Source organism: Pleurodeles waltl, chromosome 2_1, assembly GCF_031143425.1.
Source record: "Pleurodeles waltl isolate 20211129_DDA chromosome 2_1, aPleWal1.hap1.20221129, whole genome shotgun sequence".
Lineage (NCBI taxonomy): Eukaryota > Metazoa > Chordata > Amphibia > Caudata > Salamandridae > Pleurodeles > Pleurodeles waltl.
The window spans coordinates 47567361-47581527 of record NC_090438.1 but is presented as its reverse complement, the minus strand read 5'-3'; the positions used below and the strand labels follow the sequence as shown (position 1 = coordinate 47581527).

Genomic DNA, 14167 nt, shown 5'->3' with positions numbered 1-14167 from the left:
CACTAGGCACATACAAGGACGACGACACAAGAGACTCCATCATACAACTGGTATCTTATTGCTTTTAATTGTGCCAAACATTTCTAAAACGATCTATCACTGTAATGTAATTTCTATCCATCCAACACCATGTGCAAGAATAAAAATAGGACTACAGCAGTTGAGTAAAATAATCATTAAAATGGCATGAAGGGGAGACATTTTAACGCATTCTGGTTGGAAGGAAGGCGTAACCCGTAAATGCGTACCTGCTGAATGCATTAAACCTACTCTCTCAAGCTGTTTTGAATCACTGTTCATTCAGGTTTTAATATCACAGTTAACAGAGTGGTCTTTATAGTGTGAATGAGTCCTGTGTAACTCGACTAATGTGTTGTTAGGTTTGACTCTCTCTCAGGCCTTCAGGCTTGTGACCTCAGGCATCAACCATTTTCAGTCTGAGGCGTTCTCACCTTCCCTCACCCTAAACTACCTTGTTGTTGGTTGTTGTGGAAATCTAACTCCTGCCTTTTCTATCTCTGTCTTTCCCTCTATTGTGGTGTTTTGTGCGCCTGTTTGCCCCCCATGGAACGTGCATTGTCTGCCCAGGCAAATCACCACTGAAGAAGGTGAGCAGAGAGCCAAAGAGCTGAGTGTGATGTTTATTGAGACCAGTGCAAAGACGGGATACAATGTCAAACAGGTAGACCCTATATCATATCTTACAGCTTCTTGTCTGTCATTATATTCGTGTAGATTTATTTATATATATGTATGTTTGTTTTTTATCATTCTGCTATTGTCCTCTTTACAAAGGTTTCTCTCATGGATGTCACTGTTTTCATAGCTTGAACTTTCTCTGTGCTATCACTACCGAGCTTTTAGTCTTTATAATAACCTCTCGCCCTTCTTTTCCAAAGCTGGCATCAATTTAATGTTCCCTGGAATTTAAAATCTACAGTAGAATTACTTTTGAAGTAAATTCAAGCAAGTGTACCTTATAGCTGTGTCCCCCTCGTTAATCTTTGGTTGTGTTAAGAAAACTAGAATAGGCTTGGTGAAGAATTCATATTGGTGGAAGCTCTTCTTTGCCATAGTTTGGAATGTCTCCTTGAGGCTAAGGAAACTGATGTTTGCAGTTTTTTTAGTTTGGCTTTCTCCTTATAATGTGATACTGGAATTGTTTTTTCTCCCTTTTTTAGTTAGTGCCATGGTAATGTAGCTTTGCAGAAGTGTATGCATCGTAATGCTTCTCACAGGTGCATCCTCGTAAGTTTTGTTGTAGTGCTGGACTAGACAGGTGGATTTAGACCACTTGTGCATCTATTTAACATGATGGTATAGCAACACTGCTGAAGGGTATTCCGATTTGGAACACCTATCTTTCCTATTGCTCTATATCACTCCGTTTCCAAATGAAGCCTTTATTGTGAATAACTGAATCAATCGCTAGTTATGCACTACAGTGACGTCACAGCAGCGGTTATTCAAATTGATTAACCACTGTCATGTGGTATGTAAAGGATGTGCTAGCTTCTCCTTTGTTCCGCTGTCTTGTCCTGGTCCCCAGAGACCCAAGCATGGCTATGGAATGGTGAAAGCTTGAAAATGTGCATAGACGTTCAATCTTAATTTTAGTAATCCTTGTGTTAGTTTAGATGGTAGTTTGACTTGTCTGAGTGACAACGTTTATTTCATGCCATTTGTTTTTACCTCTCCCTTACCTGCCTTTGAATAGATGGTAGATCTGATAAACAGTTAATTTAGAATTTGTTTGACTTGTCTGAGTGACAACAATTTTTATTTCATGACATTTATTTCCACCTCCCCCTAACCTATCTTTGAACGGATGATAGATCTGATGAGCAGTAAGGTACTCAGCTTTCAGTTTAACAGTCCACTCAGGGTTCCAATTGGTTCTACTATTAGATTTTTCAAACCTCACCCAACTATCTTTGAACTTCCAGAACCTTAGTCCATTCAGAATAAAATCAATCAAAGAAAAACACTTTTTGGTCACTAAGTTAATTATCAGTGACATTAATTTCGAAGAGCAAAACAAAAGTAGTGAAAAGGACAGTCAGTTGATAATTGAGCATCCAGCGATAGATTTCTGAGTAGAATTTGTAGGGGGTATCATTCTTAGTTTTACTATTGACTATTATGAATTCCTTATTAGCTTAATGCTTCCAAAATAAGGAGGCCTCTGGTATCTAGAAGAGAGGTGGGAAGTTTTAGCTCTTCTTCTTTATCCACATTTGCAAATACTCTTAAGGCATGGAGCTCGCCTACCAAGATTCCATATTTGCATTCCTCTCGCTCCATAATCTCTGAATGAAGGTAAATATTTCGGTGATCAAATGCCCATACATAGGGTGGGATAGATGCATTCACCAGCAGCAGTGACTTTCATTTGTATTGATCACCCTTCAATAGAGATCTGTATGGCTTGAATTAAATTTGAATCATGTGAAAAGTAACTGCATGACCAACAATAGTTATTACTCAGAAGGATAGCTACTTCCCATTTGGCATGGCCTTCCTAGATGGAGTTGCAGCACAGTTTACGTCAAAATACCCTTCTAAAACAAATTCATTCATAAGCCAGGTCTCCTGGCTGGAGATTATATTGTTTGCCAAACTATTGAAGAATACAAGTTTATTAATTACTGAAAAGACCAGCCGCATTCCAGGATACCGCTTTTAAGCCATTAGCTACATCTCTTACTCTTCAGCCCCAAGGCACGCCTATAGAGTTCAGAGCACCTGCTACCCACCTCTACTCCTTGACCTCATCCATCTGTGTCTAGTACATTCAGCTGCCTCTCCTTTCCTGGTACGGAAACTCCCATTAACCAATGATACAAACATGTTTGTTATAGTCTTATTGAACAGTGGGGTATACCATTGAGTTTGGGGCGCAAACTGCCTCTCCCAAACCTTCAGGAAAACGAAACTCCTCTGTCCTGCCCTTGCTGTATGGGGATTACATAAATACCACAACAATGTAAGAGGTCACAATTCTGTAAAATGAGATTTGATACAACTTTTTGAATTGACCATTACTCCAGTTTTATTATAATCCCCCGAGTTCTCAGTTTGCAGAAGATGAATTTCACTACTTAAAGCCGTCCTCAATTTATCAATACAAGCAAAGCAATACCACAAAAATTATCTGTTCAGAGAAACGTCTTGGTCAAAGATTGCAATAAATTCCAAACTTAATAGTACATTCAGAACATTACAATAAGAATTAGTCCACACTTTTTCCCCTTCGTATGTTACGTTTCTCCTTTGTATGTTTTGTTTCCCCCCCAATTGAGAAGAGAAGATCTTATCATTCATAATAAGGGGTTGAGCAGTTGGCTGTTGGAGAATCCCCATTCGAACAATCTGTAATCTTACTAACCTGTGGAGGCGAAAGATCACCAACTCTGAGCTCTGTGCTGACATCCCCTGCCTCCTATGAGAATGAAACAATCTCCCTTTTCTCCTCTTCCACAGCTGGAGCTTCCATTATGCAAAACACGTTATTTTTTGTTTTGTTTTCTGCTTATTCTACGTTTTTCTTTCTATAATATTTTTTTTTATGACTCCCTTTGTCATTCGGATCTTTCTCAGTCCCCCGCCTTTGGAGAAGTGGACAAAACATTGTTCAGGAAATTGCGAAGGGATTATTCATTTGAACTTTGCCTGGAGAAGAAGCAGCCGTGGTTAATGAATCAGTTGGCGAAGAATCAAATACGTTTCCCATAGAAATTCTACTTCCTCTCCTTCGAATTGGCTGCATCGTCTATAGTTTTCCAGCAGTGCTGGTGACCTGTTAGTGTACCACAATCCCTGTATCCAAGTTTAAACATGGATCTATCTCCCTGTTGAATCCACTTGGTGAACTGCCGAATGTGTCAACCACACCACTACTAATAATACCACACCACAAGATAATTGAGACAATGCAGACCTGTCGGACATTTTCCCCTTTTTCTGAGTCATGATTTTAAGTATAGTGAAAAGAGAGTCCAGGATATGGTCCGAACTATTAACTGATTTCTCCAAGAGAGACAAAATAGAGGACAGGATTCTCTCCAGACATTGCTACGATTCTGAATAATGACGATAACTCAGAATACTAAATGATGACTTTAGATGTAACTCAAGCTCTGGAGTAGCAGAAGGTTTGGAAATTAAAATGTTTCACACTCAGTGTACTGCTGAAAAAGCTGCATCCTGTGTTTCAGGGTGTTACCCATGGGAGTGACTACCCCAGAAGGGCAGAGGCCAGTTGACACTTGATGTGGTAACTTAATGTCAATATCTATATCCGAGTGGGTAAAGTCTTAGTTAAAAGGTGCTTTATCCTTGATCTCGTGAGTCTCGGCATACTTACCTGCACACCTGTCTTCTCTAGCATGGTGCTCAATAGCTTTTTGTGAGACCGAAGTTTCTGGGGGTAAGACCGTAGAAATGACTCCTCTATCTCCAACATCCAATTTATTAAAAAGTTGAAATAGGGTTAAAGCTCTTCAGTGCATTCACATGGAAGGATTTCTTTCTCAAGGGATTTGATTTTGTTTTCTTGCAAGCTCTTATATAGACAAACCTCCCAAAGCGGAGTTTCTTAGCTGTCATGATTTGGTTTGAAATGTTTTACAACAGGTCAGTAGTCATTAGTTGGGAGAGGATCGCCATCTTTTGGGTTATGTCTCCAGTCAGCTGCCTGTGCCGCCAAACCAAACAGGCACTTCAGATACACTGCCGTCCTCCAGAACTTCCCAGTCACACCCCTGTACAGTGCATTCCTTGACTAGCTATGGGGTACCCCAAAGAAGGGTTCTGTTCGGCACAGTCAGTTGAGCAAAGCAGAAGGGCCTTGCAGCAATGTGAGCTAAGCTTGGGAAGTAAGCTATCAGAAGATGCCAAAGACGAGTCTAACCAGGGTAAGCCAAGGTGTAACAGAGTGTTTTTCTATAAGCACTCCTTCCCTGGACTGCTTAAGTTGGGCACCCTCCTACTCCTACTTCCCATGCATTAGACTTCATTGCCTTGGAATTGATACAATACTGAGAGGAGATCAAAGGATGCCGTCACGACGTCCTCAGCAGAGACAGTGGTAGCTCAAACAGCTCAGTAATATCTGTGTAGATAAACATTTGCCCATAAAGTCCATAAACTTGTTCCAAAATACAATACGTGACCAAACCAAAGAACCAAATCAAATGGATCCACGTTCTGAATTATTCACATCTCTTAGCTCCTTGTCTTTATGTGAATTGCCTTCTTGACCTCTTCTTGTTCTCATGTTCCTCCACTGAACAGTTGTATGTCTATAAGGGACTGTACAGGTCAGTGGGGCTGTCATCCAATTAGGCCCTGTGTCCGGTATTACTCCCGGAATGATTCTGAGGAGGTAGCTTCATGATTTGGCTATATTCCAAACCAAAACCTCCCAGCTTGCCCATGTTCTTTGACTTCAGATGTAGCATTGTCTGAAGGCTTTGCTGACAATATTTCACCTTCCTTCAGGTCCATTTTTAGTACGCTTCTGAGCTTCAGTGTGCTATGTAACTCTTCAATCACCAGCCCCTACCTCAAGGTTGGTTGCCCTCGCTGGTCTTGTAACCAGCAGTTTGACCTCAACTGTTCCGGTTCTGCTGTTAATAGCCTTTTCTATTTTTTTGGCTTCAACAACCACACTGGTGCTGGGGATGGTGTTATCCACAACTTCACCTCCTTTTCTCCCCATTTCTTATACCTGGATTCCCTTCTGAGTGAAGCGGACCCTTCACTCAAGATGTATGTGGATGTTTGAGCCGCCTCTAACATAACACTTGTCTTTGTAAAGCACACATTCATCTTGGAGGGTATTGTGGTGCTGAAATAACAGACGTTTATTGACACCCAACTCAGTGGTACTCACTTTATCAACCTCGAAAGGATGAAAGGCTGAGTGGACATGATGGGATTCAAACCTGTGTCCATGAGGTAGGTCAAACAGATCTCTGGTTTGGACGCATTAGTCCACTGAGCTACCAGACCCAGCTTAGCCCTCCATACGTGATACCACAAATATAGAGGGTTTCTCTATACGTCTGGCAGCATCCAGTACCAGCTTCAAGGCTTTACCCATCATGGTGCAGCATACTGGCACCATTGTTCTTCTTCCTCTGACTCTGTGAAACGGTTTGATTTGGATTTCCGTTCTGCTAGAGGTTTGGTGTCCGAGTTTAACCTAGATTGGTCTTCGAATCTCTCTTCACAGGATATCCTTTCCTTCCATTCTACTTTGTGGAAGGTGGCTTCAGTCTTCCAATTACTCTGTCCTGACTTGTGGAAGGAAATCGTATGGCTTTGTTCCTCCTCATGTGTGCCCTTGTTGCTCTTCCTTGAGGCATTCAGGCTTGCTAGAAATGAGGTCTCTAGTGGCCCGTGGTTTGCACCCTGTTGAAGTAGGGACCTTCACTCTAGCCAAGGTAAGGGAGCCACACAGCTAAGATAACCCCTGCCTACCCCCTTGGTAGCTGTGCACGAGCAGTCAGGTTTATCTCGGAGGCAATGTGTAAAGTGTATGTACACACACACACAGTAACACAATGAAAATACTACAAAATGACTCCATGCCAGTTTAGAAAAATGGCCAACATTTCTGAGTAAAACAATACCAAAATGACAAAAATCCAACATACACAAGTGAAGAAACGAAATTTCAAAAACTAAATCTTAGTATAGCACTTAGAAACACTATAGCTCCAACTGGGACTGTCTCATCGTCATGATGGAGTCGCTTCCAACAGTCCAGTGCTACTCGGGAGGGAGAGCGGGACCAGTCATGGAGTCGCACGGATCCTGGGTACAGCACGTTGGAAAATGATGAGGAGACAAAAACGTTGCACGGAGTCAGGAAAGTGAGGGGTGGCAGGAGCCACTGCTGCATTGGTTCCTTACTGCTAGGCAAGGGAGGTGAGGCGTTGGTTCCTTACGGTTGCATAGGAGGTGATGCGGTGTCGGTTGAGAGGCATTGATTCCTTACGGCAAGGCGGGGTCAATTAATCCAGAAGGTCAAGATGCAAAGTGGCTTTGCCTTGTCGCGATCACACCATGGGGCCACAGGTGCTGCGACTGAGTCGGGTGTCACGGACGTCGGTGATACGAAACTCAGGACTCGTGTTGTGGTGGGACTTCAGAGTTGCTGTGTTGCAGGTTGCGGTCGTTGCACTCAGCAGGGACCTCGGCTCAGGTGCAGGCTGCGGCGCAGAGTCAGAGCGGCACCAGTTCTGAAGTCGCTCTAGAGTTGTGCTTAGTTTCTTCTTAGTTGCAACAGAGCTCATCTCGAAGGGCCCAGGAACTGGATTTGTCACCACTTGGCAAATCAGGACACAGCAAGAGAGCCCAGGTGCTGGCAGGTGAACTCTTTAAAGGCCCTGAGACTTCATAACAGGAGGCAAGCTCAGTTCAAGCCCTTGGTGAATATTGGAAAGCAGGGTGTAGAATGCAAAGTCCAGTCCTTTCACTCCCAGGACAGAAGCACCAAGCAGCAGGCTAGCACGACAAAGCAACAGGAAGAGTGGCAGTCCCTCGTGCATCATCCGGTTCTTCTTCCTAGCAGAATGTCCTCAGTCCAGAAGTGCTCTAACTATGTGGGGTCAGAGGTGTCCAGTACGTATACCCATTTCTGTCTTTGAAGCAGGCAAACTTCGAAGAGTAATCTTTGTAGCGTACAAAACCCTGCCTTTCCTGCTCTGGCCTCAGACACACGCCTGGGGGTTGGAGACTGCTTTGTGTAAGGATAGGCACAGCCCTATTCAGGTGCAGATGTCAGCCCCTCCCATCACCCTAGGTCAGGAAGACTCATCCCCCTGGGGATGGGCCATCAGGATATGCAGGGCACACCTCAGCTCCTTTTGCGTGACTGTTTAGAGTGAATGCCCAACTGTCATCTTGACCCAGACGTGTGTTCCACAGACAGGCAGAGGCACAGAATGGTTAAGCAAGAAAATGCCCATTTTCTAAAAGTGGCATTTTCAAATCTACAGTTCAAAAAACAAGCTCATCAAAAGATGCATTTTTAAATTGTGAGTTCAGAGACCCCAAATTCCGTATCTTAATCTGCTCCCAATGGGAAATTACACTTAAAAGATATTTAAAGGAAATCCCCATGTTACTTTGTGAAAGAGATAGGCCTTGCAATAGTGAAAACCGAATTTAGAGTATTTCACCATCAGGACATTTAAAACACATCAGTACATGTCCTACCTTTTAAGTACACTGTACCCTGCCCATGGGGCTGCTTTGGGCCTACTTTGGGGATGACTTATATGTGGTAAAAGGTAAGGTTTGTGCCTGGCAAGTGGATGCACTTGTCAAGTCGAAATGGCAGTTTAAAACTGCACACATAGACACTGCAGTGGCTTGTCCAAGACATGTTTACTCATGTGGGAGGCACAAACAGTGCTGCAGGCCCACTAGTAGCATTTGATTTACAGGCCCTGGGCACACATGGTGCACTATACTAGGGACATGCACTTTACTAGGGACTTACTAGTAAATATGATATGCCAATCATGGAAAACCCAATCACCAATACAATTTACATAGGGAGCACTTGTGCTTTAGCACTGGTCAGCAGTGGGAAAGTGCCCAGAGCCCTAAAGCCTGTAAAAACAAATTGCAGCACAGCAGGGGAAACCACGTCAAGAGCTGACAGGTCTAACAAGGCTCCCTTTGATGATCTGGGGTTTGTCTTTCTTGGACCAGGGTGTAAATGCTCAGATTGCACACTGGTATCGCCCAGCTGGACATTGGGCACTCTAATTGATGACTTAGCTTGATCTCCCTCTTTGGTTGCCAGGGCCCAGCAGCACTTCATCTACTCCTTCCTCCTCTTTTCTGCCAGAGGAGTGGCAGCATGGTAATGCAGTGGGAAGGAATGTGATCTTGGTGTGGTGGAGGGCACTTTGCCTTCTGTTCTTGTAATATTACTTGCGTATGGGCCCTGTGCTCCCATACTATTGGATATGGCAGAATGGTGGTTGCACTCCTTACTGATCATGTAAACTGCCCCTTTGTGGAGGTGTTGTGTGATGTGTAGTGCTGCCAGTTTCCCCAGTCTGGTTGTGTCACAAGATCCATGGGTTTCTCTGTCTCCCTCCAAAACTTTGCCCATGCGTGCCGCTCTGACTTCCCTGTTAGATTCAGGCTGCCCTATTGGACTTCATCCTTCTGTGATACACATCTCTTTAGTGGAAGGCTGCTTCATCCCTGGAGACATTTGATTTAGGAGGTGCCATCAGCTGTTGTGGGGGGAGTAATCCCTGCTGCATGATAACTGCTGGAAGAAAATTGGTTTGGTATGATTGCTTGGGGGGCAGGACCTAAAGAGGACACTGCTGTGTGGGGCAGGTTCAGTCTTGTTCAGGCTCTACTGGCAAATAGCACTGTGGATGGGGGGTTCTTCCTTTTTGTTGGATCTTCTAGAGCCCTGTACCTCCGTGTCGCCTGTTGCATTTGAGGTGAATCACTACAAGGAGAGTCTTTCTTGTCCCAACCGCATTCCATCTTCTACTGAACAGTTATGTGCCCGCGGGTCTTGATCCCTTTTTTACGGGGGGTGTCTTCATTTCTTCCGGTCTGTGGGCTTTGTGGACGCAGTTACACCATCATTTTGCCAAAGCTGTGGTTTCCCTTTTTCTTTGTGGTACTAGTTGGACACCCTACAATTGGTTTGCCTTGTGGGGAGTAGTCTTCCATTATTGCTGGGCCCTAGTACTCTTTCCACTGGGCTTTTTGGTGTTATTGCTTATGTCCCTTTTCCCTCCAGGGTTGGATGTCATGTGATCGAGAGGCCCTTATTTGATTCTGTGTATGGGCTATTGGGGTGTCTCATCTTGGGTACTCCTTGGATGAACTACTAGGCTCGCCTTTGGTGCTTCCTTTAGACATGTTTTTGGTTGCCTTGAATAGTTCTTGTCCATTGGTTCCTTCTTCGCTCCTCAAGTGGTTTCCTTAGTGCCAGGCTTTGCATTGTTGCTTGGCTTCAGCATTGGGTATTTTGGCATTACATTTGTGACCCTGTGTTTGTAGCAATTTACCCTGTTTTTTGGAAGTGGCAATGTGTCCGTTTTATTTTCACGAGGCAGCACTTTGTGGTGCCGCTTTCTTGTTTCATACCTTACCTGCCTTCAGCTGCGATGGCATCTGACCACATCTGTCCTGTTGCATCCTACGTTGTTCTTCTGTCTGGAGGTGGATTAGCTGATTTGCTGGCAGGTCAATTTGCATTGTTTCAGTGTAGCTAGCCTCAGGCTTGGTCTTTGTGTTTTAAGCATCTCTCAATGGAGTTTGCAGAGTATCTGACCTGGCGTGTGACACAATTTGTTTTCACTGTCCCTCAGACCTGCTGCCACGGGGTACTGCTTTAGTATTGATACATTGGGGGAGGAATCTAAGGATTCCACCAGAAGAAAGCTGCTTATTTTTGGTAACAGTCTTTCTGGTGTACACTTTGTCTACCTGCATATTTCCTACCGGCCCGCCACCTCCCAACTTTGAGGTGTGGTTGTTATTCGGTCATTTGGGTCTGACTGATTTTCTGGGCTGTTTTGTTCTGTTTTTTTCATCTGTTCCTTCTCCACTGAAAAATCTGGGGGTAGAGAGTGGATGGCAACTGATGTTGGCATACCAGGCGGCACCTGGTATTGCTTAATAATGTCAGCCTGACTTAAGATGGAGCAGCCTGCTGGCACTAAACTGCTAGTTCAAGTTTCTGGGTCCCATGTGGCACCTGGGAAGAATCATGAGGGCAGGCACTTGCAGGTACAGTATCCACATAATAATCATTACCAAAGCTAAGTTACTATTTTATCCGTGCCTCAGCACCTTCTCGTTCCCTGTGTTACATTGACTCTGTCAAACTGTCTGCATGCTCATGATGGACTAGATTTATGAAATTCTGCATTACGATGTACTTATCTGCTACAACAACGGACTTACAAATAAGATATTTTACTTAGTTTTAAAAGTGCTCAGTTTTAGAAACCCCTCTATAAACACCACTGCTGTGCAAATAAAGGTTTAAATTTAAGTCATAAACTTGCTGTTGCTAATTGTGCTTCACTGTTTTTCTTCTAATATTATAGCTATTCCGCCGTGTGGCTGCCGCCTTACCAGGGATGGACAGCACTCCAGAGAAAAGCAAAGAAGACAGTATCCTTCATTACATTAGTCTTTACCAGACATCCTGTTAGAGTATTGGACAACATTTTTCATTTTATTTCTGCAGTTGGTTGTCTCATATTCAAGACCCTGAAAATGTTAGTGTAAAAATGTCCTGGGTGTAGACTTTTCATTCTCTTAATGTTATCAGGGTGATATAAAGTGTGAGTATCTCTTACATCCTGTATTCACTTTTTCTGACGGCTACTCAAGCCTTGATTGAGTGTACTGAAACAGATGGGTATATTTTTTCCTTTTCTCGAATTCCCTTTTAGGTTTTATTTTTCTCTCAAATTGAATCATTTGGAATACTACAACTTTTTTCCACAAGTGTAAACCGTATCTGGTTAATAGCTAGTAGCCTTTTTATAATTCACCTCACCTGTATTACTCTATAGAATACTCCATAAAAACATTCTGTTGTATTGTCTTATCACATTGGAAGCAGATTAAAACAAAATTCAGTGAAGGATTTAAAGCCCACAGATGGTAAACAAAACTGAAGGGTGAGGGTATGAACAGGTAGATTGAGCCAAGCATAAAAACATTTTCAGAATTAAAAGGAAGCAATGCTACTCCTCCCTGCCACATTACAGAGTGAGACTTGGTGGATACCCCAATGGTGCTTGGTGAGTGTGAGTGATTCCAGAAGCATGGAATCTTGGATTGGAGTCAAGGTTACTTGTTACTAAACCACCCAACATTTACCATTCAGTATGTAAAACGACCCTATGGTGGTTAATCAAAGTAAAATAAAAAGGCAGCGGAGTTCCTTGCCTAAAATATAAAATTATTCCGCTCAATTATAATTATAGGGGGACTAAAAGGGCAGGTGCTTTAGAAACAAGCATAGTTTTAAGAAAAAAAGCTAAATGGGAGCAGGAAGAAATCTAACATAAAATATAAGATGGGATGAAATAAAAAAAAAACTCTGGGATGGCCTTGGGTTTATCACCAGTGACTTCTAGACTGTACCATTCAGGGAAGGCCAAGGCACCTCTTACATTGTGGTAAAACATTGCTACCACAGTTGCCCAACAAAAGGGTGTGTTGGGTGTTGCAGTTTTGTGCCTGGCTCGGTAGAACATACAAAAAAATGCAAAGTGATGGATGGAATGCTTAGATTAATCTCAGCCACTGGCGATCACTCGGTTGACATCTCAAACCATTGTTTTTCGCCCACAATGCCACCTCAATTTGGACCCAGCCATATGCAAATCAGCCTTGACCTTGCTCCATTTGGAACAGTCCATCCCGAATTGCCTGGCCAAGTCCTCCTGCACCGCAAACCAAGCAACCCAGGATCGGTCCTCTTGAAGATGGTGCCAGGGATCCCATGAAGGACGCTGAAGCCAGGCCCAGCGAGCTGTCTAGTCCTCAATCCCTCCAGGAGCCACAGCCTCTAAGCCCCCATAGTGTACCCTCTTTCCAACACAGCCATTGCGTTGTTGGCAGGATCAGGCACCACCTGCCCCAATGCTCTATCATTACGAAAGATCTGCTGTGGTGGTTGACTAATCATGATGAGGTCAGCGTCAGACCTCTTCCCCACTCAGAGCAGACAGTGGTGGCTGATTTATCACTTGTGGTTTGGGGTAGCCATCTGAGAGAGGTGGAGATAAGAGTTCTTTGGTCTCCGTTAGAATCTCAGCTCCATATTAATCTTCTGAAAGTGAGGACGATTTGCTTAACATTGAAAGCCTTCCTTCCATCTATCAAAGGGAGGCTGGTTCAGGTGTTCACAGACAACACCACCGCCATGTGGTATCGCAACAAACAGGGCGAAGTGGGAGTCCGGTACCATAGTAAAGCAGTATGTATCATTATCATAGGCTATATTGGCAATGAACAATTACTTTAAGAGCCCATCTACGTCTTTTTTGAAAAAGGACCAAACTTGAACTGTAGCCAGTCAGGCCACAGCACCCTTGAACACTCAACAGAGGCTGAGTTCCTCGGATTTTCTACCACACGTTGTGTGAAGGGAGTCTTCCTGAGCTCTAATCAGTTTCTTTCCATATAGTCCAACTTTCCTTCATCTACAATGTCTGAGTCTTTAAGAAAGATCTCTTCAGATCCTGGAAGTCCTTTGGGAAGAAAAGGCTACATGTGGATGACCCACTCTGAAACTGTCTCTATTGCCTCTACCCCAAACATCAGGTAAAGGAGTGCAAGATTTGTCACACTTTTTCTTCTAAAACCTTGAGAGACAGGGAGGGGAGGCTACTTCTGTGGCTATAGAAGTCTAAATCCCAAAAATCCAGCTCTTCTGAGGAGGACAGCGATACATCTGCAAGACCCCATAAAAGGTCAAGTTCCTCTGACCATGGGGTGTCTGAGGAGAGTAGAAAGGCCTTGAAGGTACATCATAAGGACCTTCCGAGAAAGGATAAACTCAAACTCATCTCCACAGAGATGGCCTCCTCCCAACCATGTACTCCGTATATAAAAAAGGGAGCGAAAGCGTTCTCTCTCCTCAGAACGGTTGACGTCGAGAACAAAAAGTCCTCTCAGAATAACGTCAACTATGACATCACAGTCAACGTTGATATCGACGGGGACCATCTCCACTGTCTCGTCCACTAAGCCATCGTTGTCAAGAACCTCGACTACAGACCATCTCCACTGTCTCGTCCACTAAGCCATCGTTGTCAAGAACCTCGACTACAGCAGGTATTATCGCTCCCATTTCGTCTACCCAGGTGATCTCCTCCACTTAGTCACCGGCGACGATACATTTGACCTCGACTACACCAACTTCGACGAAGATACTATCAGTGAAGACATTGTTGACAGTAACACTGTCAACAGCCGCGCCACTGACAGTAGCCGCATCAACACTGTCGACAATAGTGCCGTTGACAACAGCAATATCTGTGACAAAACCACCAATAACTGCACAGTCGACATGGGAATTCTTACTGTCAATTTAGAAAGGAAGTTGAGATCCCTGATCCTCAATATCCACTGGACGAATGGG

At 43.8% G+C, this 14167-nt stretch overlaps 1 protein-coding gene across 5 annotated transcripts in view; it reads left to right on the top strand.

Annotated features, from left to right (window-relative positions):
- RAB41 (RAB41, member RAS oncogene family) overlaps positions 1-14167 on the top strand; it is a 269432-nt gene that overhangs the window by 242153 nt on the left and 13112 nt on the right. For 3 of the 5 annotated variants that reach the window (XR_011199044.1, XM_069209780.1, XM_069209763.1), the window contains 2 exons: positions 589-682; positions 11112-11178. Coding sequence is in view for 4 of the 5 variants with exons in the window: in XM_069209780.1 (XP_069065881.1) it covers positions 589-682; positions 11112-11178 (161 nt within the window). In the remaining variant the exon portion in view is untranslated. Of the gene's footprint in view, positions 1-588; positions 683-11111; positions 11179-14167 lie in introns of those variants that run through there. The other 2 variants (XM_069209752.1, XM_069209771.1) reach the window with 1 other exon arrangement.